Source organism: Ctenocephalides felis, unplaced genomic scaffold (genome assembly GCF_003426905.1).
Source record: "Ctenocephalides felis isolate EL2017-DRISC unplaced genomic scaffold, ASM342690v1 CF-g0.4_SCAFFOLD_01170, whole genome shotgun sequence".
Taxonomy (NCBI): Eukaryota; Metazoa; Arthropoda; class Insecta; order Siphonaptera; family Pulicidae; genus Ctenocephalides; species Ctenocephalides felis.
In genome coordinates, this window is record NW_020537324.1 from 82436905 (window position 1) to 82461196 (window position 24292).

The 24292-nt window shown below is 30.5% G+C and overlaps 1 protein-coding gene across 1 annotated transcript; it reads left to right on the forward strand.

Annotated features, from left to right (window-relative positions):
* The first annotated feature begins 11 nt into the window (after positions 1-11).
* On the forward strand, positions 12-24292 carry LOC113365680 (glycine--tRNA ligase-like). The gene is made up of 15 exons (XM_026607195.1): positions 12-78; positions 197-410; positions 15068-15200; positions 15342-15507; positions 19093-19238; positions 19311-19408; positions 19800-20014; positions 21352-21516; positions 21574-21693; positions 21964-22094; positions 22165-22292; positions 23292-23460; positions 23540-23637; positions 23984-24066; positions 24133-24292. Exons 1-15 carry the CDS (start codon positions 22-24, stop codon positions 24244-24246), a joined length of 2037 nt encoding a protein of 678 aa, XP_026462980.1. The 5' UTR covers positions 12-21; the 3' UTR covers positions 24247-24292.

The window sequence follows — 24292 nt, forward strand, 5'->3', positions numbered from 1 at the left end:
TTGCAACTACTACAACAAATCATGGATCCTAAAGCTGAAGAAATTTTGGCACCTTTGCGAGCCAGCGTTAAAGAACAAGTAATAATAGCCACACATTGTTTTAACACATTTATTTGCTTATCTTACATATAACTAAATCTAATATAAATACTATACATACATCAGTTTTTTTATATTTATATTTCTTTTCCCCAAGGGTGATTTGGTGCGTGAACTGAAATCAAGTGGAGCACCACAAATAGATGTGAAAAAAGCTGTAGTGGAATTGTTAGCACGCAAGAAAGCCCTTGAAGAAAAGGAATTGAGTCTACAACCACAAGTAGCAACGTTTGATCGTTCCAAAATGGAAGATTTGTTGAAAAGAAGATTCTTCTATGATCAGTCGTTTGCTATTTATGGAGGCATTGCTGGTAAGTGGCTTTTTGACTTATGATAATATTTTTTTTTGTTGGAACCGTCACCTTTTTATTTATAATAATTAAAAGTAATGCTTAGAGATACTTGTTGCTTAAAGTAATTAAAACTTAAACTATGCACAGTAAAAATTAGTTGAAAAAATATAAAATAGAATGAGGTACAGTGAATTTTTTTTTTATTTAGCCCAACAAAATTAAAAACTTGTTGTGTAATCTGCCTAATAAATATAAACGAAAGGAAAATGATTTATCTAACTTATAAATCTATCATTCAAAATTTTTCTTTGAATTGATTTTAAGTCTTTTACTACGGCCTATTGATATTTGTTTCAGTATTTATCAGCCTGAATAAAATTATTGGGAATTCAAATTTGCTATTGTGGGGTTTAATACTTTAAAAGTGTAATTTTTAATTTTGAAATAGACTCTCATCGATGATGAATGGAAAATCTTTAAATATGCTTTGTAAAAAAATACTTAGCCAGCTTGCTGTCTTGTATAGCAGTGTCATTTCTATAGTGAAGGGGCTGATTGCTACTAGACTTTATATTGTGTAATGATAATCGATAAATGGAAATTTCATCAGAAATTGTATCTTGCATATTAGTTCTATTAAATGACTTTTGTAACTTTTCTGAAACCTGTTGCTTTAAGTTTTCCAATAGAAGGAATTTTCCGTACTCGTTTTATATTTATTAATTTTACTATTGTCCAGTTGGCCTTTTAACCCATGAGTTTTTATCCACGTAATACAAATAAAAATGTTGAATTTGAATTGAAAACAATTTACATTATATAACAATTAAATAATGCATACTTTAAAATTATATTCAGGTATCGTAAACTAAACAACAGTGCTCAAGACCAAAAAGTTACGTTAAAATATTTGACACATTAAAATGTTAATAGTAATCACAAAAAAATCTAAAATGAAATTGAAAACTTGTGGCGTATGGCATCGTTGAGGCCGGAAATTGCTGGAACTTCCCGTACCGAAATAAAATTTTGAAAATCTGAATTATTTTCGATATTAATAATTATTTTCGCATAAAGTTTTTATGAATCATTCAAATCGGATGCTTATTTCTCTCAAAAAATGCCATTTTCTGCACATTTTGCTCCGTGTTTCCGAAACGGCTGGACCTGCCTTTGCCAAAATCTAATCACCACTTCTCCTCATCAATACGAATTGAATGTTTTTTCGATCATTTAAATCGGATGCTTCGTTCTTTCAAAAACTCGATTTCTATTTTCTGCACTCTTTGCTTTGTATCTCCATAACGGCTGGACGTGTCTTTGCCAAAAACTAATCAGCACATCTAACTAACAATAGGAATCGAATGTTTTTTGAACCATTCAAAGCGGTTGATCCGTGCGCCCGAAAACGTGGACGAAACATTGTATTCATACTTACATACACACTCACTCACACACATCTATTTTTTCTGAGGTATGCCAAAATGTTCAGAAACCTTCAAAACGTGAAGAAATGCAAAAAATTTCAATTTCGATTTTTGGACGATTACACTAACTAAAATGATGATCCCCGACGATTTTGGGAGCATGGATCAACCGATTTGAATGATTCAATAACCATTCTATTTGTATTGATGGGGAGACGTGCTGATTAGTTTTTGAAACAGGCACGTCCAGCCATTTCGAAGATACGGGGCAAAAAGTGCCAAAGGTAATTCAGTTTTTGAGAGAACGGGGTGTCCGATTGGTATGATTCAAAAAACATTTTATTCGTTTTTTGATGAATACGAAGTCTTTGTACCCAGCTTTGATATAAAAAATTGCATGTTTATCATCTAAACTTATTGCAAAAATATACTTATAGGCTGTAATAGGCTTGAAATTAAAGTATAAAATAAAAGTAAGTTGTCGGAGGGTTGACTGTATATAAAGATAGAACAAATTCGGTTTACTCTGTATGAGTGCTTTCAGCATATCACAGATGGAGCTAGTGTGCTTCAAATTCATAGTTTGTTTTAAAACACAGTCACGTAATTTAAATGTTCAAGTACAAGTTTTTTTAATGAAAGAAATCTTTAATTTTTCCTTATGTATTTTTTACAAGATACTTGTGATTTTATTGAGAATTTCCTTTTCATTTGGTCAAATTGATCAGGAGTATCTTTTCTACATTATATATTTATAATAAATCTTATCTAGAATTGAACCTAAGGGTAAATTTACGTGCTACGGTTATGGTGGCGACATCTATGATATGCTGAATGGATTAAAATTGATATAATTTCAAAGCGGCCGTGTTTGCCATCTATTTATATTTGTTTATATATGTTTAAAACATTCTCTCTAGATATAGTATTTTTTACATATTTGTGATTTTGTTGAGAATATATTTTATACGCGTGTATTTTGTTTTTATTTCATTTAGTCAAATTAATCAGTTTCATCTTTTCTGTATAGTATATTTATAATAAATCTTGGATTTGAACCTTTAAGGGGGTATTCTAGTGTAGAAATTCAAAAAAATCGATTTTTTTAATTTCATATTTTCAAAGTTTAACTATCCCGAAATATGGGTATGAGAAGGTTTTTGTAAATTTGTATTATTTTCGGGGATATAGGCATTTTACTGACTCGGTCTCCATACTGGTTTGGCTTCACGCAAAACTTTAAAAGCGTTTTTCTCAGAACAGACTTTTTCAATACTGTTGACACGATTTCTCGAGATTTACTTGAAATATTCAGAGAGTCTTGTTTATAGACCTATCTATAGCCTGAACTAGGATTATCCACAAATTCCAATTTTTACTATTTTTAAAAAATTCGAGAAACTCAAAAAAAGTGAAAAACATACTTTTTTTTTCAAACAGTCGCCAATTTGTCAAAAGAATTTTTTTTATTCATCGCTAGTTTGGGCGATTGCGACATCATTGTAGATTGACATTTTTTTTTATTTTTTGCATTTCCGATGGTTAGGAGGGCTAAAATCATGTCAAAACCGAGGTGCCAATTTTTTGAGACCACCCACTTTATCAGCTGCCAGATTTTACAATTTTTAACTTTTTTACTTTTTAATTTTTGTTTTGTATTTTAATAATATTAATAAATAAGTGGTAAAAAATGGATAGTAAAAACATTTATTGCTTTCTTTTACGACACTTTAAAAATGATCTAAAATTCATCGCTCTACACTAGAATACCCCCTTAAGGGTATATTTACGTGCTACGGTTGGTTGCGACATCTATGATATGCTGAAAGAATTAAAATTAATGCAACGTCAAAGCGGCCGTGTTTGCAACCTATTTATACCTATTTACCTATACTGTATATCTATTAATTATTACTATGAGAACATCAAGTTTGATGAAATGTAAATTTAAAGTACTCACAGAGTCTAAGTAAACCAAGCTAATGCCAATTTCATACAAAATTCTTGTTGTCTGGAACGACTCTAAATCCGTGCACTTTCCTATTCTCATTCTTATTGGCGTTCCTCTCCATATTGAGCAAAAGTTGTTTTCTTTCGAAGGAGTATGGCAAAGGCTTAGTTACAGATGTTGTGTTCAAACGATCACCTCTGGATTGGTAATGCAAATCCAAAACCCTGGGGTTGAATTTTTTGGGTTTTTTCATTTTGGGGTTGTACAGGTGCAACTTGACCTCATCCACGTCCATACGTTTGTCGAAGGTGTACTCCGGGCCTACTTCGAAGTAAATGGCGTTGTTTTTGAAAGCCGAGGGCTTCTTTTTGTAATACAAAGTGTCTGCGTATATACTCGATGGCTCGTTAGGTTCTGGTAAACCCTTGGGTGTATCATTTACCATAGTCACCAAATTTGTTCTTGTACGGATTGTATTAATCTCCTTCCCCGGAGTACTAGATATTGGCGTAGTCGCCGTCGTGGTGGTTGTCCCTGCAGTTGTTATGGTAGTGTTAATAGTAGATGTGACCTCCATGGAGTCGGTGGTTTCCTTAGACGACATGTTGGTGGTTTGGCGATGGAGTCGACTGTATTTCTTGGTTCGGTATTTCGGCTGTAGTTCTCCCGATTCGGATGATTCGACGCTGCCGGATTCGACGCTGGCGGAGGAGGCGTAGTCTTGTTTTTGGAGCAGTTTGCGCAGGGGATGGCGGTGGCGTCGAGAGCGCCGGGCCTGGGTGCTGTCTAAGCTCAACTAGGAGAAAAAATAATAAAATATTTATTTTATTGTTAACACAGGTTTACAAAGTAAAAAGAAAGTTGTCTGTATTGGGTGTGGGTGTGAGACATACGAGGTGTGTTCAAAATGTACCCGGAATTACTAATAATTAAATTTCGCGGGTCTGGAGTGTCTGATTGTCAAATTTTTTTTTTATTGTGTTGGTATACATGCCCCTAAAGTATGATGAAATTTTCAGCTATATTCACTGTTTACTTTGTCTGTGGTAGTCGCTAAGGTTCGACGTGTTTTTCTGAGCTCGGCGATTTTTACAATGGAAGAATTGAAAAGTCAAAGAATTTGTATTTAAATTTTGCGTAAAAAATGAAATAAAGTGTTGCAAAGTGCAAAAATTCACCAGATATGGCTCCGTGTGACTTTTTCCTATTCCCAAAGTTGAAGAGACCCATGAAAGGACGGCGGTTTTCCTCGATTGAAGAAATAAAGGCCGAATCGCTGAGAGTGCTCAAGGACATATCAAAAAGTGAATATCAAGGGTGCTTCGAAAATTGGAAAAAACGCTGGCATAAGTGTATTATATCTGGGGGGGACTACTTTGAAGGGGACCACATTAATGTAGACGAATAAATAAATATTTTTTTGAAAAAACGAAAATTACGAAAACTTTTTGAACAGACCTCGTATGTTTTCCAATGAATTTTTTTACCGATGAATATGGATATAAGTCCTAGTTACATGTCAAATTAAAAAATAACCATCCAAACGAACTGATTGCAAGTCTTTACAACACCACACATAATATAAGTTTAAAAAAAATACAATTAATAGATCTAACACATTAATTAATAATAAATTGTTCTACCATATTATTTAAAATAGGTATATGCGTATGTATGTGTATGTGTAGTCTGTGCAATGTACTTTGTTTATAATTGTATGTATATTTGAGTTTCTTTTTTTTTTCTTTATTATACCAAAATTAAAATATAATTTAGTGAATTGCAAAGTTAGAATTCTTATTCATTTATTAACTTCTCGTAGGGTAGTTACCGAAAATCGAATGGGCCGAAAATTGAAAATGAATATTTTTGCATTTCTCGACGTTTTGAAGATTTCTGAACATTTTACTGGCATACCTCAGAAACTAAATGGATGTGTGTGTGTGTGTATCTATGTATGTATGGATACAACTTTTCGGGCGCACGGATCAACCGGATCGAATAGTTCAAAAAACATTCGATTTCTATTGGTAGGGAGATGTGTTGATTAGTTTTTGGCAAAAGCAGGTCCAGTCGTTACGGAAATATGGAGCAAAGAGTATCGGATTTGAATGATCTAAAAAACTTTCTGCTTGTGTTGACAAGCGTATTTTATGAACAACTTATGAGTACATTTACAAGAATCCATTTTTTTTAAATTAGATATTTTTGATAATTCAGAAATGTTTTCAAAATCGTTTTTTTTTTTAATTTTTATATTTTTTTATTTTTTTTTAAATTTAGTTTTTTTTTTTTGAAATGTTGAATTTTTTGAAATTTTGATTTTTTTTTGAAAAATTTCAAAATTACTAAATTTTCTGTAAATGCATTTTTTGCACACCGTCTGCTCACTCAGAATGTTTTCTGAATTAATCTAATCGGATGATCCGTTCTCTCAAAAACTGCATAATCGTTTTTACACCCTTTGCTTTTCATACCTCCGATATGTACACCTGATAATTTGGTGTACAAATGTCCAATAAACATTTTTGACCGCCAAATGGCATTTTTTTTTAACTTATTTTTATTGAGAGTCCATAACTGCTAGACCTGCCTTTCCCAAAAATTTAATCAGTTCTTCATCTTGTTAATACAAGTAAAATGTTTTTGAATTATTCAAATCGGACGCTCCGTTCTTTTATAAACTGAGTTACCGTTTTTGGCACTTTTGCCCCATATTTTCGAAGCGGCTGGATCTGCCTTTGTCAAAAACTAATCAGCACGTCTCCTTATCAATACGAATCGAATGTTTTTTGAATTATTCAAATCGCTTCATCCGTGTTCGCGAAATCATCGCCGAAATTTGTATCCGAACACATATACACACACACACATCATCCATTTTTTCTAAGGTATGCCAAAATATTCAGAAACCTCTGAAACGTAAAGATATATAAAGATTTTGATTTTCGATTTTTTTGCTATTACTATAACTTACCCTACGGAAAATTAATAACACTGACGTTTCCGTCAGTTTTTATGCTTTTTTATCTAGGGACGTTTCTTAGTCACCAGCATAAAACATTTGACAATACGTTTTCATCGGCTCACTAGCGCCAAATTTGCGACTACAATATGTCCCCTAACTAAGAATCCTTCTGATCGCGTCTTTATCAAAAGATGCTCTATGCTCGAAATGTCAACTTGAATTCCGAACGACCATAACCGTGTTATAGATAAAAAAGCGTGTAAAGTGTTAATATCATTTTAAGATTTATGGAGCTGAAAAATTTTCTACAACGAATGCAAGTATATTTAGATTCATTATAATATTTGAGATATTTGAAAAAGATACCATACACAGTGAAAATGTCTGAAGAAACAATTATGAATGATCAGAAAATTAAAATTGAGCCACTAGAACTTTCAATAGAAGACGTAAAACTTGAAAATGAATGTGATTTTGAAGGTATTGTTAAGTCTGAATCATGTTTAGAAAATGATGAAACTTGTCTGGAAAGATTTATGAATTCCGAAGTAACTATTGAAGAAGGAATCAAACAGGAGGTAATTGAGACAGCCGATTGTGAATATGAAATTGGTAATAGATCATTTTCAGAATCTAATTATTCGAAAGAGCCCATGGTTGACCACATACCTAGAAATGCCAAAAATGGAAACAATAAATGCAATGTATGCGATAAGACATTTAAACATTCATCAAAATTGCAACGACACATGATTACTCATAGCACAGAACGCCCTATCGAATGCAAAATCTGTCATAAGACGTGGAAAGAAAAAAACTCTTTGACAAGACATATGCTTATTCATTCAGGAGAACGCCCTTTCAAATGCAAAATATGCAATCAGACATTCACACAAAAAAGTAGTATGAAAATACACATGGTCACTCATACCAAAGAGCGTTCTTTTAAATGTGTAATTTGCAATAAGACTTTTTTACAATCGGGTGACTTGAATAGGCACATGCGTATTCACACAGGGGAACGCCCTTTCAAATGTGAAATATGTAATAAGACATTTTCACAAAAAAAATATATAAAATCACATATGGTCACTCATACCAAAGAGCGTTCTTTTAAATGTGTAATATGCAATAAGACATTTTCACAATCGAGTGTCTTGAATAGGCACATGCGTATTCATACAGGTGAACGCCCTTTCAAATGTGATACATGCAATAAGGAATTTGCACTATCGAACAACTTGAAGAGACACAAGGTGACTGTTCATAATAGAAAACGTAATGAAGATCAATGAAATATTAACAAGCAGAAAGCAGAAATATCTATGAATTACTTATATTTTATTTGGATTGTAAATTTAATTACTGCTGTACGAATATTTAGTACTATGAATAAATTTATTTATATATATTTGTTTTTATATTATAAGATTCACAGATATTGTTACAAATTTTATTAAAATGCATCTTTCTTATTAAACTGTACTCAGTCCTAATATTTTAAACAAAATAAATTAAAAACAATTTTTGATCCATTAATGCCAAATTATACTGACCAATTTGTAGAATAGAGCAAAATTTTTTAAGCACAATCCTAAACAGATTTCAACTGGTGAATTCAAATTGCTGGAACTTCCCGTACCAAATAAAAATTTTGAAAATCCGAATTATTTTCGATATTAAAAAAAAAAATATTTTTGGGAATAAAAAACAAAATTGATATATATTTTCTCCGAAAAACAATCATTTCTTCAACATAAGCAGAAAGTTGTTTAAATCGGATACTCTGTTGCCTCAAAAACTAGCATTTTTTGCACATTTATCTCCATAACGGCTCCATCTTTCTTTGCCAAAAACTAATTATCACTTCTCCCCATCATTACGAATTGAATGTTCTTTGAACCATTCAAATCGGATGCTGCGCGATCGCAAAAACTCGATTTCTACTCTGCACTCTTTGCTTTAAATCTCTGAAACAGCTGGACCTGCCTCTGTGTAATTGAAAAATGTGAAAATGCCGCCAAGCTAAGCACAGTATAAGTGAAAATGTCGCACAGAATTATTTGCAAATGCGTTTGGACTGTGACTATACGGGAATTCGAAATGAAATGACTATTGTTAATGTTCTGGAGATAAATTGATTGATTTATGATTCACATTTGATTATTAAAGATTATTAAATTGGAATGATATCGTTCTGAGATTGAGTTAAAAAATGAATTTTTGACAAAATATAGACTGTTTGAAAAAAAGGGATCGATTTCTTACCAATTTTTTGAGTTTCTCGATTTTTTTTAAATAGTAAAAATAAAAGTTGAAAATTAGGCCCCGAAAATTTTAAGTATCCGGTAGGCTTTAAATAGGTCCGGTTTTGTAAAAGAAAGTTTTGAGAAAATCTCGTTTAAAGGAAAGAAACAGAAGAGGATCATCACGGTAGAATAATTTTAACTTCAAAAAAATCTCTCGAACACTTATTTTTAAATAGTCACGCTTTGAAAATATGGAAAAAATAGGATTTTTGGAATACCCTCGTAATTAAAAAAAATTATGTATTTTTAAAAAGTTTAAATTTTGTACACGCGTTTCAAAGTTTTCTTTAATTTGAAAAACAAAAAAAATTAAAATATATCAAACACAAGAAATATTAAAATATCAAACACTAGAAATAAAGTACAAAATGACAAATATATGTATATAATATAATATAAAATTCTATGATATAAACAGTTATTTTAATATGTGAATTTTTTTTATGTAGAAACTAATAAAATATTTATTAGTTTAATTTAATATTTAGTATTAACTATATATAATAACTTATATATGTTAAAAACTAATAAAATTATTTATATTTATCTAATAAATCTTCCACTTACCAAAGCCATCATGAGCAAAAGCAGCAACAATGTCGTCGTGAACTTATTCTTCATCATCGCGAACTACTAAATAATAAATTTCGAAAAACACCAAATCAATATATTTATTACTTGTTTAAATGACGTCTTCGAACTAACGCGTTCGTAGCGACCCGGGCTCCTTTTATACAAGACGAGAGCCAGCCGCCTTTGTGTCGCACGATTCTGTCTCATATCTGGTAAACTCTCATCTCGCTCTCGCTCTCTCTTCGGAAATTTGTATCGAAATTTCTGTTTGGAATTATAATCTAATGATTCGATTAATTATGGGAAAACATTTACGGACGTGCGCTCGGTGCAGATATTTCGTTATTTTTGTTTAGCACTTCTCAAACTTAGTGGATAGTGGACACACTTAACAGATATTTTTGGACGATACTGGGTAGATAGTCTCGTGAGATTCTTGAAGACTTTTGTGGATTTTCTTCGGAAAATTTTTGATGCCCATATTTCAAGATAGGCTCCTTATGACCTTAGAAAAATGCTATTAAAATATTTTGAGCGCAATTTAAGTATTTTTTGAAATAAACGCATTTGAAATATGCACAAAGTAGCAAATGATTTTTAGAGAATATCTCGCAAACGGTTAGAGATATCAGAAAAGTGTTTGCACCAGTTGATAGATATTTTAAATACGCATATTTCATCCATAGACATCATATCTCTATTTTGAAAAGTTTCAGTTTGGGTATATAAAGTTTAACTTTTAATTTTGTGGTATTTTGATGCTAGATCTTTACTGAAATTTTATACATAATATTTTCTTTTTGCTTGCCGGGCAATGATCCCTATGTTATATTCAAGGATCTTTGAATTTTATGAATTATATGTCAACTTTAACTATAAGATTTTAGGCATTTTACTCGTATATTAGGTACGCAACTAAGTAAGAACGGATTTCTTTTAAAAAATCGAAGACTTATATGAAACTTAATAATTAACTTCCCGTAGGGCAAGTTATAGTAATCACAAAAAAATCGAAAATGAAATAATTTTTATATATCTTCACGTTTTAGAGGTTTCTGAATATTTTGGCATACCTTAGAAAAAATGGATGTATGTGCGTGCGTGTGTGTGCGGATACGAATTTTCGTCCACGATTTCGGGAGCACGGATCAACCGATTTGAATAATTAAAAAACATTCGATTTGTATTGCTAAGGAGACATGCTGATTAGTTTTTGACAAAGGCAGGTTTTAGTCATTTCGGAGATAAAGATAAAAAACGAAGAGTCCAATTTGAATAATTCAAAAAGCATTTTATTTGTATTGACAAATTTAAGAACTGATGAATTTATTGGGAAGGCAAGTCTAGTGCTTTCGGAGATCCAGTAAAGAAGTGAAAAAATGCTATTTTGATAAAAATGATCATTAGACATATGCATATCAAATTATCAGATATTTTATAGAGATTTTAATAATAAGTACAAATTTTGTTTGCATTTCTTTGGGTTCCGCATCAAGATTTATAATATATAATCGTTATACTTCAAAGAATCAAAGCTCAAAATTTTCAAAAATCTAATTTTGTCAAAATTTTCAAAAAGTACGTCAAGTTCCAGTAGTTGTTCATTTGCTCGCGACGTTTCGGATCGTGTTATATTCCATCATCAGAAAATCTGTCGAGAAATGCAATATGATAAGAAAAATACACTTTTTAGTTTTATAATAATTTTTTTGGGAAAAATTATTTAATTTTTTCTTACCATATTATTTCTCAAAAAATAAATATTATCAAACGAAACAAACTGTTTTCATTCGCATTTATTGGGCTCCCCCATTGATTAGTGGTTAGAGAAATGGTCTTCGAATCAGGTGATAAAAGTATAGTGACATCGAGTTTCACTTGGAAACATTAATAGCAATATTTTTTCAAGTGAAAATAGTCCTTGCTCTAAAAATGAAATCGCCTAAAAATATAAAAAAAAATTGTTACTAGAAGTGTATGGCATCGTGCCTTAAGGCAAATTGCTGGAACTTTCCATACCGTAATGAAATACTAGAGGAGTAATAAGTGCTTTGAAATAGATTGTTATAAATACTGTAAGTTTCATTATTCTTATTTTATAAATAAAATTCCGAATTTCATGTTTTTTGAATCATTCAAATCGGATGCTCTGTTCTCTCAAAAACTTGATTTCTATTTTCTGCACTTTTTTCTCCCGTATCTCCGTAACGGCTGGACCTTTCTTTGCCAAAAACTAATCAGCACATTCCCCATTAATAGGAATCGAATGTTTTTTAAACCATTTAAATCTGTTGATCAGTGCGCCCGAAAACGTGGACGAAAGACATCAATTTTATCCAACATATGCCAAAATGTTCAGAAATCTCTGAAACTGTAATAAAATATTAAAAATTTTAATTTCGATTTTTGGACGATTACTATAACTTTACTCTATGTAACGTTTAAAAATTTAAAATTTTAAACTACTGTATAATTTCAATTTCAAATTACGGTACGGGAAGTTCGAGCAATTTGTCTCAAAGATTTGGGATGGTTATTTATTTGCTTACGACGTTTCGGAACGTGCTTTATTCCATCATCAGGAAATCTGTGGAAAAATAGTATGCTAAAGAATTTAGCAAGAAAATCATTCGACTTTTTCTTATTATCAGTCTTATAATCTTTTTCTTGAAGAAAAGCTCAATTTTTGTTACCATATTGTTAAAAAAATTTGATTTTTTTCGGAAAATAAATAAACTGTATTTAATTAGAATTTGACTTCTATCAGATGCTCTAGGTTCGGTACTCGTCTTGGACAACCTGATGTCAAGCAGTAGTGACTTTGATTTTCACTTGTAATATACATGACAATATTTTTTCAAGTGAAAATTTATTTTTATTTCTGCTGCATCAAAATCATCAATCTTGCAAAAATTGTAGTAATAGAATTTTTATCACATAGAAATGAGTCTTTACCTCATAGATTATTTTATTTTTAAGTTTACTCTATATAATCACAAAATTTAAATTTAATATATCAAAATTGAAAAGGCTTACTACTGTGTAACCTTTTAGATCTAATGTTTAATATTTCATTTATCATTAAAATTACTGAATGTCTTCCCTTTTGTAAAGACAGATTGTAATTCAATAAAGAGAATAAAAAAACACATAAAAATGAGGCAACCATTTGGGTTGCCATCTACGGCCACGTTTTTTAAGAAGTCAGATTTCGTTAAGTTTTGATTGCTTTTGAATATATAAAGAAAATCTTTTTCTTTTCTTTTGGTTGTAGAACCTCTGCTCGAATTGCACTAATTATTCGTAAACATTTCTCTAAGGAGATTTAATAGTTGACATAACAAGTTACGCGTTCCGATTATAATATAATATTATTATCAAACGATAACACATTATTAAAAATCATGAGATTATTATATTGCGGAAATATTCACAAAACAATCCTATATCATTTATCATTATTATTATTATATAGCGAAAGCATTCAAATAAAATCAGGTAAATGTGATAACTGAAATATGCCTATGCCTAGTATCATTTGTATTATTAATTTTTGCACTTGTTTAATTTATTTATTTGTTTTGTGAAATTACTCACATTTGTTATTTTATGATATGGCTCATTTATTTAATTTTGCATTTGCAATAACATTATTGTTTTATTTTCTAATCTGAGAATTATATCATCTGAAAGCAATTTGAAAATTTGATCTTTGTTAAATATTTATATTATATAGCTATAATTTGTGATAGTAAAAAATATATTTTGCGTGAGTCATTGGAAAAAGGAAAATATGATTGAATATATGACTTAGTAGATTTTTAATATTATTTATGATATTTTTATGGATTTTATATGCCTTTAATGTTCTTGATCTAATAAATTAAATTGTGGATTTGAAACGCCGGTTATTTCGGTTTAAAATGAGTATTAAAGATTAAAAAAAAAACGAGTTAACAATTTAAAGTTTATATATACAAATAAATAATATTAAGCTTTATATATACTTATATACAAATAATATTAAGCTTTATATTATACTCATACATGAATTTAGTTAGAACTGATTATGGGAGATTTCTGAATACAATTTCATTTTTAAGGAATAATTTATGATTTTATTATTAAACATTTAAATTATGTATATATACACTAACATTTTATGTTTGTGAACCAAAAAGTCTTTGTTTATTTCTCAAAGAATAATTTGTATTTCTTTTCATAATTTTTCAAAAACTTTAAAGAAAGCACATAGAATATTACATTTGTGCATTTTTTATTCAATTAATAATTATAATTGAAAGAATTCACTTTACTCTTGAAAGATTAAAATTAAAATTTGTATTATTATTTTATTTTCTATGAAATTTCAAAAAAAATAATTTGATTTTAATATTTTCTTGTTTTTTGATTTGTATTTATATTTTGCAGCTTTATCAGATTCTTGAATTTTTTTTCTTGAATTCAAAGAAAAGAACAGTATTTTTACTTGGAATTCATTTCCCAGTAATATTTTATCTCACAAATATTTCTGATATTTTTAGGAAATAAGATAGGAAAGAAATTTTATTTAAAATAGTTTTGTACATTTTACAATGTTGGAATTTTAGTATGTTATACTTTAATATGTCTTATATTACAAAAAAATAATGTAACTGATAGTTATCTAACAAATATTTGAGATATTTAGAATTTTACAAGAAAAATGCATTTGCAGCAATATATGTAAGTGCAAGGTGAAAGAGAAAAGTTTGATTTTTTTTTAAATAGTTTAGGATTCTTTCACAATGTTGTAATTTCAATATATTATACTTCATAATGTCTACTAAAGATACAAATACTAAAACTAATATGTTTTCTCGCAAATATTTTTGATATTCACATTTTTACGAAGAAGATACATTTTAACGAAGGAGAGTTTGTCCAATTAAAGTCAAGTGAAGAGTTGAAAGTTTCAGATTTTATTAAAAATAGTTTTGGATATTTTTGGGTGTTAGAATTTCAGTATGTTCTCTTTTAATATGGATTCCATAAAAACAAATACTATATATAGTGAGTTATTTAACGAATATTTGAGATATTTAAAATTTTATGAGAACAATGCATTGACAGCAGCATGAATATGAAAAACGTTTTTTGAAATAATTTTGGATATCTTAGAATATTTAAATTCTGATGGTATGCTATACTGAGATATGCCCTACTATAAAGACCATTTTTAAAATTGATATGTTTTTACACAAATATGTCAAAAATTTACATTTTTAAGTAGAAAATGCCATATCTTATTAGTATGTCTTTATTCTATAATAAAATACTTTTACTACTCGAGTTTTGTTAGATCTTTAATATACATCTATTTCTTATATCTTTTTTTTATTTCTTTAACTTTTTCTCTTCAGATTCTATGTTATTAAATTTCAATTTTTTTAATTTTTTTTTTTTAGGTCAATACGACTTCGGACCAATGGGTTGCGCCCTCAAAGCCAACATGTTGGCGGCCTGGCGCCAATTCTTCGTCCTAGAAGAACAAATGCTGGAAGTCGACTGTTCTGTCCTGACACCAGAAACTGTACTCAAGTAATATATTTATTTATATTTATATTTTCTTTTCTTATAAAATTTTAAATATCTCAAATATTTCTTAAATTGACTCTTATAAATCTATAAAGCAAAAAAACTATATGACTATTATTTATTTTTACAACGTTCTTTTCCCAGGGCTTCTGGACACGTGGATCGTTTTGCAGATTTGATGGTGAAGGATTTGAAAACTGGCGAATGTTTCAGATTGGATCATCTGATCAAGGCTCATTTGGAAAAGGTTTCGAGTGATCCTAAGGTTACAGATGCTGTTAAGGCGGAGTGCACTGATATCGTAGTTAAGGTAATAATTATAAACGATCGATAAACATTTTAGATTTTTTATATATAGTGACAAAATAATTTAAATTGATCATTATTAATTAAATGACTTAATGCAAACATTGCTATGGTCATTTTCGAACTTTTTTGACTTGTACAAAATACAATTTGTGTTTTTTTTTATTTTATAAATTTTAATTGTAACCATCAAGTACAATTTCAATGATTACTGATGCATTTATTGTAACTGAGTTAAGTTTTGATAAATTATTATATAAAAAAATGCAGCACGTGGAATCACTTTTTGCAGGAGAAATTAAACTTTGTAATTTTTATTTTTGGTGAACTAATAATTCTCAATTAATCGCATCTTTTAATTATCATAGTTAAGACAAATATTCTAATATAAAGAAGATTCGAAATGTTTCAGTTTTCTTTCAAATTTTTTTTTGGAAATTGCTGCATCTGTACTATTTCCAGTTAGATTTTTTATTCTACAATATTCTAAGAAGATGTACATAATTTTCAGGCAATTGATAACATTTTTAGATAATTTGCAATATTTTTAGATGATTTACATAATTTTCGGTCAATTTCTTATATTTGTAAATATTTTACAATATTTTTAGATAATTTACAAAATTTCTGAATAATTTGTATAATTTTCAGGCCATTTGCAACATTTTTAGACAATCTAGAACGTTTTCAGACGATCTTGTTAGTTTTTGAACGATCTGGGTCGTTTTTAGATGATCTAGTTAGTTTTTAGAGGATCTAGGTCATTTTTAGGCAATCTAGTATGTTTCCGGACGTTATAGGTTTTCAGAAAATTTAGGACGTTTTCGCACGATCTAGATCTTTTTCAGACGATCTACTTAGTTTTCAGACGATCTTATTAGTTTTCAGACGATCTTGTTAGTTTTCGAACGATCTAGGTAGTTCTTAGACGATCTAGTTAATTTTTAGACAACCTAGGATGTTTCCAAATATTGTAGGTTTTCAAAAAACCTTGGATCTAGGTCGTTTTCAGAGGATCTAGTTATTTATTTCTCAGTTAGTTTTTCTAGATCTAGTTAGTTTTCAAACGATCTAGTTATTGTGTATAGGATCAAGTTGGTGTTTAGACAACTTAGGATGATTCCAAATGGTTTTGGACATTTTCAGACGACTTCCTTCAATCTAGGACGTTTTCAGGCCACTTCTGACATTTTCAGACGATCTAGGTTCTTTTCAGACGACTTTCAACAATCTAGAATCTTTTCAGCTAAGATGGTTCCAGGAGGCCTAAGACATTTTCAGACGACTTCCAATGATCTAGGGCGTTTTCAGACGATCTAGGGTATTTTCTGACAACCTAGAATCTTTTCAAACGGTCTAGATCGTTTTTAGACAACCTCGAATGTTTTCAGACGGCCTAAAAAGGAGAACCCGCGCGTTGCTCGTCTCGGATTTTGATGAAACTTGGCACAATGGTAGATTTGATGCCCAAACTGACTGTGGTAAAATATTAGAGGCCTATGAAAAGCGGTTTAATTATAAAAATTAATTAAAGTTTGCATTGTAGCAGCGCGCGGCATGCATAGCTTGCGATGTTTTTCCTTATCAACAGCAGATTGGCCGAGTGGCTATCGTCGTGGAATTCTAATTTTTGCTCCGGGGTTCAATTCCCGATTCAGATGTATTTTTTTTATTTTTTTTATTTGGTATTTATAATTTCACGTGTAAATAATATCAAAATTTATTTGATTTTTCAATTAATTTTATATTTTTCGCTAAATATTCTATAATAAAGTCCTCCGTAATACCGGTAAATTTTTATTTTGATATTACTTATGAAACTTACGATCATATAAATGTTAAGTGATTCCTGAAACATTATTTTGTATTAATATCAGCAATAATACGGAAAAAGAGATATAATTTATTTCCATGTAAAAACTATATTCAAATTTACAATTGTGGGGATCGTGGAGATTGTGCTGCAGTGAATAAATTTTATTAATGTTTTCAAGTCATAGGTCGAAAAGGATTTTTTATATTAATATTAATTTCTTGGGCTGGTCAAACGTACAAAGTATCATCCTCATAATAGTAAATTTGAATATAGTTTTTACATGGAAATAAATTATATCTCTTTTTCCGTATTATTGCTGATATTAATACAAAATAATAATGTTTCAGGAATCACTTAACATTTATATGATCGTAAGTTTCATAAGTAATATCAAAATAAAAATTTACCGGTATTACGGAGGACTTTATTATAGAATATTTAGCGAAAAATATAAAATTAATTGAAAAATCAAATAAATTTTGATATTATTTACACGTGAAATTATAAATACCAAATAAAAAAAATAAAAAAATACATCTGAATCGGGAATTGAACCCCGGAGCAAAAATTAGAATTCCACGACGATAGCCACTCGGCCAATCTGCTGTTGATAAGGAAAAACATCGCAAGCTATGCATGCCGCGCGCTGCTACAATGCAAACTTTAATTAATTTTTATAATTAAACCGCTTTTCATAGGCCTCTAATATTTTACCACAGTCAGTTTGGGCATCAAATCTACCATTGTGCCAAGTTTCATCAAAATCCGAGACGAGCAACGCGCGGGTTCTCCTTTTAAGACTTTTTCAGAAGACTTCCGACGTTTTTAGACAATCTATTACGTTTTAAGACGATTCAGGTCATTTTCTTACAACCTTTGGATGCTTTCAGACGATCTAGATCGTTTTCAGATAACCTAGAATATTTTCAGACTGCCCAGAACGTTTTTAGATGACTTCCGACGTTCTTAGACCATCTAGAACATTTTCAGATGATCTAGAACGTTTTCTGACAACCTAAGATGGTTTCAGACGGCATAGAATGTTTTCCGATAACTTCTGACGTTTTTAGGCAATCTATTAGGTTTTCAGACGATTCAGGTCATTTTTGAAAATGTAATATGCTTTAAAGCGATCTAGATCATTTTCAGATAACCTAGGATGCTTTCAGACTGCCTAGAACATTTTTAGATGACTTCCGACGTTTTCAGAAAATCTAGGTCATTTCCAGATAATCCGGTTTATGGTTCCAGATAACCCGGTTTATGGTTCCAGATGGCCTAGGACATTTTATGGCAATCTAGGATGTTTTTCGACGATTTAAGACCATCTAGAACGTTTTGGGGTGACTTTCGACGTTTTCATACGATCTAAGTTGTTTTAAGATAACCTAGGATGCTTTCAGACAAACTAGGTTGTTTTCTGACAATCTAGGATCTTTTCAGATGATTTCCGACGTTTTTATAACATTTAGGAAGTTTTCAGGCAATTTTCGATGTTTTCAGATGATCTAGGTCGTTGTCAGATAATCTAGGGTGATTCCAGACGACCTTGGACGTTTTCAGACGATTTAGGTTGTTTTCAGACAACCTAGGATGCTTTTGGACGACTTCCAACGACTCCAGCATTTACAGATAATTTACCAATATTTTAGAAAATTCTCCTTTCGTCTCTTTCCCCATTCCGCACGTTTGGATATAGCATTAGAAGTTTTACTTCAAAAATAGAAATACATATAATAATCCTTGTTTTTATATCAATCTTTTTTTCCTTAGTTGGACGGAATGACCTCCAACGAAATGGCAGCAGTTATGAAAAAATTCGACATCAAAAGTCCACTTACCCAAAATCCTCTATCAGAACCGATTGAATTCAATCTGATGTTTGGAACCCAAATTGGACCTACTGGCCTGGTTAAAGGGTACAAAAATAAAATACATATATAATAAGTATTGGAATAGCACTCAGTGCAAAACAATAATTTTTTTTGCAGTTTTTTGAGACCAGAAACCGCTCAAGGCATTTTTGTAAACTTCAAGCGCCTTTTGGAATTTAATCAGGGAAAGTTGCCATTTGCGGCTGCACAAATAGGTAATATTTGAAAGAAATCGGTGAATTAATTCATTAAATCTAGTTCTTATTTGTTCAACAAGTAGAAATATTCTTTTGTATTTAAATAATCTAGTAAAGTAAAGCACAATACAACATGCATAAGTTTAAAAAAATAATGTATATGCATTTTCGGACGTTTTGTGACGTATTTATTAAACCGAATTATATAATTGCACTTGCCAAACCATATACTGTATCTTATATTATTTTAATTTCTTGCACATCTCAGCTGGTTTTCGGCAATAATATTGTAGATATTACACTTTTCTTATTTATATTCATGAATATGGATTTTGATTTTTAGGTAATATTTGAAAGAAATCGATAAATCCACCAGAATTCTGAAAGTAATACATTTTTTTCTTTCCAGGTAATGCTTTCCGGAATGAGATATCACCCAGAAGTGGTCTGATCCGTGTCAGAGAATTCACCATGGCTGAAATTGAACATTTCTGTGACCCCAACGATAAGTCTCATCCAAAATTCTCTGATGTTGCAGAAGTTGAAATGGTGTTGTATTCGGCTTGCAATCAGATGGATGGAAAGAGTGCTGAAAGAGTTAAAATCGGGGAAGCTGTCAAAAAGGTCAGTAATATGGAATCAAATGATATATCTGATTATATATATATACTAGATGACCCGGCAGACGTTGTCCTGTACCCATGTCTACAATTTTTTAATATAATATACTAATATTTACCCTTTACCTAAAAATAATAATTATTGTTTTTTAAATTACTCTCCACGCCAAAATGCATATACATTTATAATATTCGCGATGTTAAATGTAGAACTGCTTTAAATAAAATGTTGAGTCTCGATTCCCACACTATTTTGGAAATTGAAGTCTTTTAAACGGTATAACATAACCATAACCATACTATAACACTGGTACTTCATGTTGGATTAAATTAATTTAATTTATTATTATTTAATATATCCAAAATTGCATCTTAAACTTCTCCTAATCGATATCGTGAGGTCCGAATTGTATGTATTCATCTTTACTTTCCCATTTGTTTTTATAAAGTGATATTTTTACGAATTTTAAAAATATTGTCGAAAGATTAGTAAAAGATGCAAAGAAATTATATATTGAAAAAAAAACTATATTGAAAATTTAATATTCGAATCTTGTGTTGGCGCCCCCTAAGGCGTGCACTCGTATTTTTCGCATGCATCGCATTAAAGGTAGGACCGGCCCTGATTAATACTTAATTTCATGTTTTAAGTGAATTAATTTGTCGAATTCTGTTCATATGTGTATCATTCGATCTGCCACACATATACTGTATCTTATATTATTTTAATTTCTGGCACATCTCAGCTGCTTTTTGGCAATAATAATGTAGACATTTCATTTTTCTTATTCATAATCATAAATTTATTATACATATTCTAATATTGTCTAGGTTCATAAGTAAATTGGAATTTCTGGCAGATGATAGTTTTCATTTGTTTTCAATGCAAACAATGACATGTCGTTTTTTGCAATTTTTCCCATTTATTTCTACAATATTGCACATACATCTCAGTACTTTATAATTACATACATCCTAGAAAATTTCCTTAACATGCTTCAGAACGATTTATCAAAATCCGAATAATCGTTTAGGTGGAGTATACAGTGAGTACTTGTAATTTAATATGAACTTTATATAATAGCAATAAAGCTCAAATTGATTCTACGTTCCGGTTAGAAAACATTTGTATGTGAAAAAGGAAAGGGCTGTTTTTAGGGTTTTCCCGACGATTATTCGAATTTTTCTCGCCGTAAGAACCATTCTTGGACTTGAACGAACATTTTAAAAAATAATTTACCAAATTGGTCCAGGCGTTGTAGAGTTATGCGCTTACCAACACATTTTGCGATTCATTTTTTATATATAAGATATTTATTATCTGTGTATCTTTTATTTTAGGGTCTAGTTGCCAATGAGACTTTGGGTTACTTCATGGCTCGCATACAACAATTTTTGCATAAACTTGGTATCGATCCAACTCGATTGAGGTTCAGGCAACATATGGGAAATGAAATGGCACATTATGCATGCGATTGCTGGGATGCTGAGTGTCTCACAAGTTATGTAAGTAATAATATGATTAATATTGTGTATTGAATTTAATGTGCCTTTTCATTTCAGGGTTGGGTGGAGTGTGTTGGTTGTGCCGATAGATCTGCATACGATCTGACACAACATTACAAAGCCACCGGTGTCAAACTGGCTGCCGAAAAGACTTTACCACAGCCTAAAAGTATTGAGGTAAGATAAACATGAAATTGATACATTTATGGGGTAATTCTGCCGTAACAGAGTTCATAAAATAGCGTTGTCAAGGCTCTTTAATGCTTATTTTTGGTAATGAAAATTATGAAAATGTCTAACTATTTGCTGTGCGATCAGGCGTATTTTACATATAAACAAGCAAAGAATAATGTTATAACTGCACCAATTAGAATTCTGTTATCATAACATTATTCCTTGCTTTGTTTATATGTAATTTATCAATTTCATGTATCATTTTTCTTTTAGGTTGTGGAAGCTGTGCCAAACAAATCAGTATTAGGCAAAACTTTCAAGAAAGATGCAAAGGCGATAACAGATCTTTTGGCTAATTTAAGTCTTGATGAACTCAGGACCATGGAAAAGAATCTCGCAAACGGGTAAATAGGATTAGATAATTAATTTCATGATATTGTGTTGTAGTTTTTAATGCTTAATAAATATTTTCAGTGGACACACAGTTGCTTTACCATCATCAAGTGAAATAACACTTACAAAAGACATGGTTTCGGTTAAAAGTGAAACGAAAACTGTGCATGTTGAGGATATCGTGCCTTCTGTTATTGAACCATCATTTGGTAAATATTTATAGACATATATATATATATATATATATATATATATGTGTGTGTGTATACATATATATATATAGGTGTATATATATATATGTGTATATATATATATATATATATATACATACTAGCAAACCCGACGGACTCCATTTCGCCACCAGATGATTTCGTGAGAAAGATGAAGAAATTTTTGGTTTGTTTTATATTTGAAAAGAAAAAAATTGATTATATTACACAATAGTAATGAATTTATTTCGATTACAAAAATGAAGTGTTTTTTAGTTGAACTTCTCTAAGTAAATGAAAGTGAATCCGCAAATTATCCGTTTCATTGAAGTGCTCTTTGGTAAACCACATTTTTTTGTTTTTTGGTCTGACGTTAACACAAACAAAGCGGATTCGTTTTCCAACTCGTGAACAGGCAATGTATAACTGCCCATGTGAAAAACAATGATTTTCTAAATAATTTATTTGAAATTTATCCCGCAAACACTAAGCGATTGGCCTTGCGACTTGTTAGTTGTTATTGCGAACGCAAGGCGAATTGGAAATTGCAATTGTTTGAAGTCAAACGGAAAACCAGTCAGAATTATTGGTATGTCACCAAATCGCCAGCAATTTTTGATTGAATAGTGAAATTCAGTGCGTGTACATCATTATTCTTTGCGGCAAGAATTGCTCGTTGACTTAATTGCAAGCATAATTCTGATAATTCTCACTAACGTCTTTACTCGAATTTTTATTTACGGTGCGTGAAGTTCCAGCAATTTGCATTAGGGCACGATGCCATGCACCACTAATTTTCTTAGCTATAAACCTTGCTGAGCTTTGCGAGACTTTTCCAACGAATGCAAAATTGTCGAAATCGGTTCGTGCTTTCTGGAGTTATATCGTCAGGAAGGAAAACCCGACTTATTTTTATATATATGTAGATATATATATATATATATATATATATATATATTATATGTATTTATATTTTGTATGTATAATTTCTTCTTCTAGGTATTGGTCGAATAATGTACTCCCTCTTCGAGCACAACTTCAACACCCGAGAAGGTGATGAACAAAGAAGCTACTTATCACTGCCAGCATGCATCGCTCCCTTAAAGTGCTCCGTTCTTCCTTTGAGTAGCAATGCACAGTTTGTGCCTTATGTTAAACAATTATGTACGTATTTTAAATTATATATGAAGTCAACATTATGAGTTTAAACATTTAATATATGTATATATGTTTGTTTCTTCAGCGAGTGCCCTGACAAAAGTGGATGTGTCTCATAAAGTGGACGACTCTTCAGGCTCCATCGGCAGAAGATATGCTAGGACTGATGAAATTGCAATTCCATACGGTAATAAAAAAAATTATAAATTATATAATTGCTATTAACTATTATGTACTGTATGGTATGGATTTTACAATTCATTTTTAATTAATTCCACTCGTAATCTTTTAATTGTTGGTCTCATATAAATGGGATAATTCAAGACTTTCATCCCATTCAAAAAATTTAAATGAGATATGCGTCAAATTTGAAAAAAAACTTGTTTAAAAGTTTAATTATAACTTTTCCTCAATTCACTTATGTTATATTCTTACATCAATATTGAACACTAACAGTATAGGTTCAAATGAAATTTATATAAATGTTGTCATATTTAAACTTAATATTTATATTCTTAAACTTTTCTTTACAGGAATTACTATTGATTTTGATACGTTGACTACTGACAGTGTCACGTTACGAGAAAGGGACAGCATGGGACAAGTTAGAGTACCTGTAAGTACTTATATATATATATATATATATATAATAATAATAAATTTATTACTTTGTTTCCTCTAGTTGTCTGAAATTGCCGATGTCGTAAGAGATTTATCTCAAAGCAAAACATCATGGAAAGATGTCGAACAAAAATATCCTAAATTTGAAGCTCAGGAAGCCAATAAGACTGAGTAAACACTGGCACGATACTTTCATATTATATAAGAGGCTTTTCAATTAC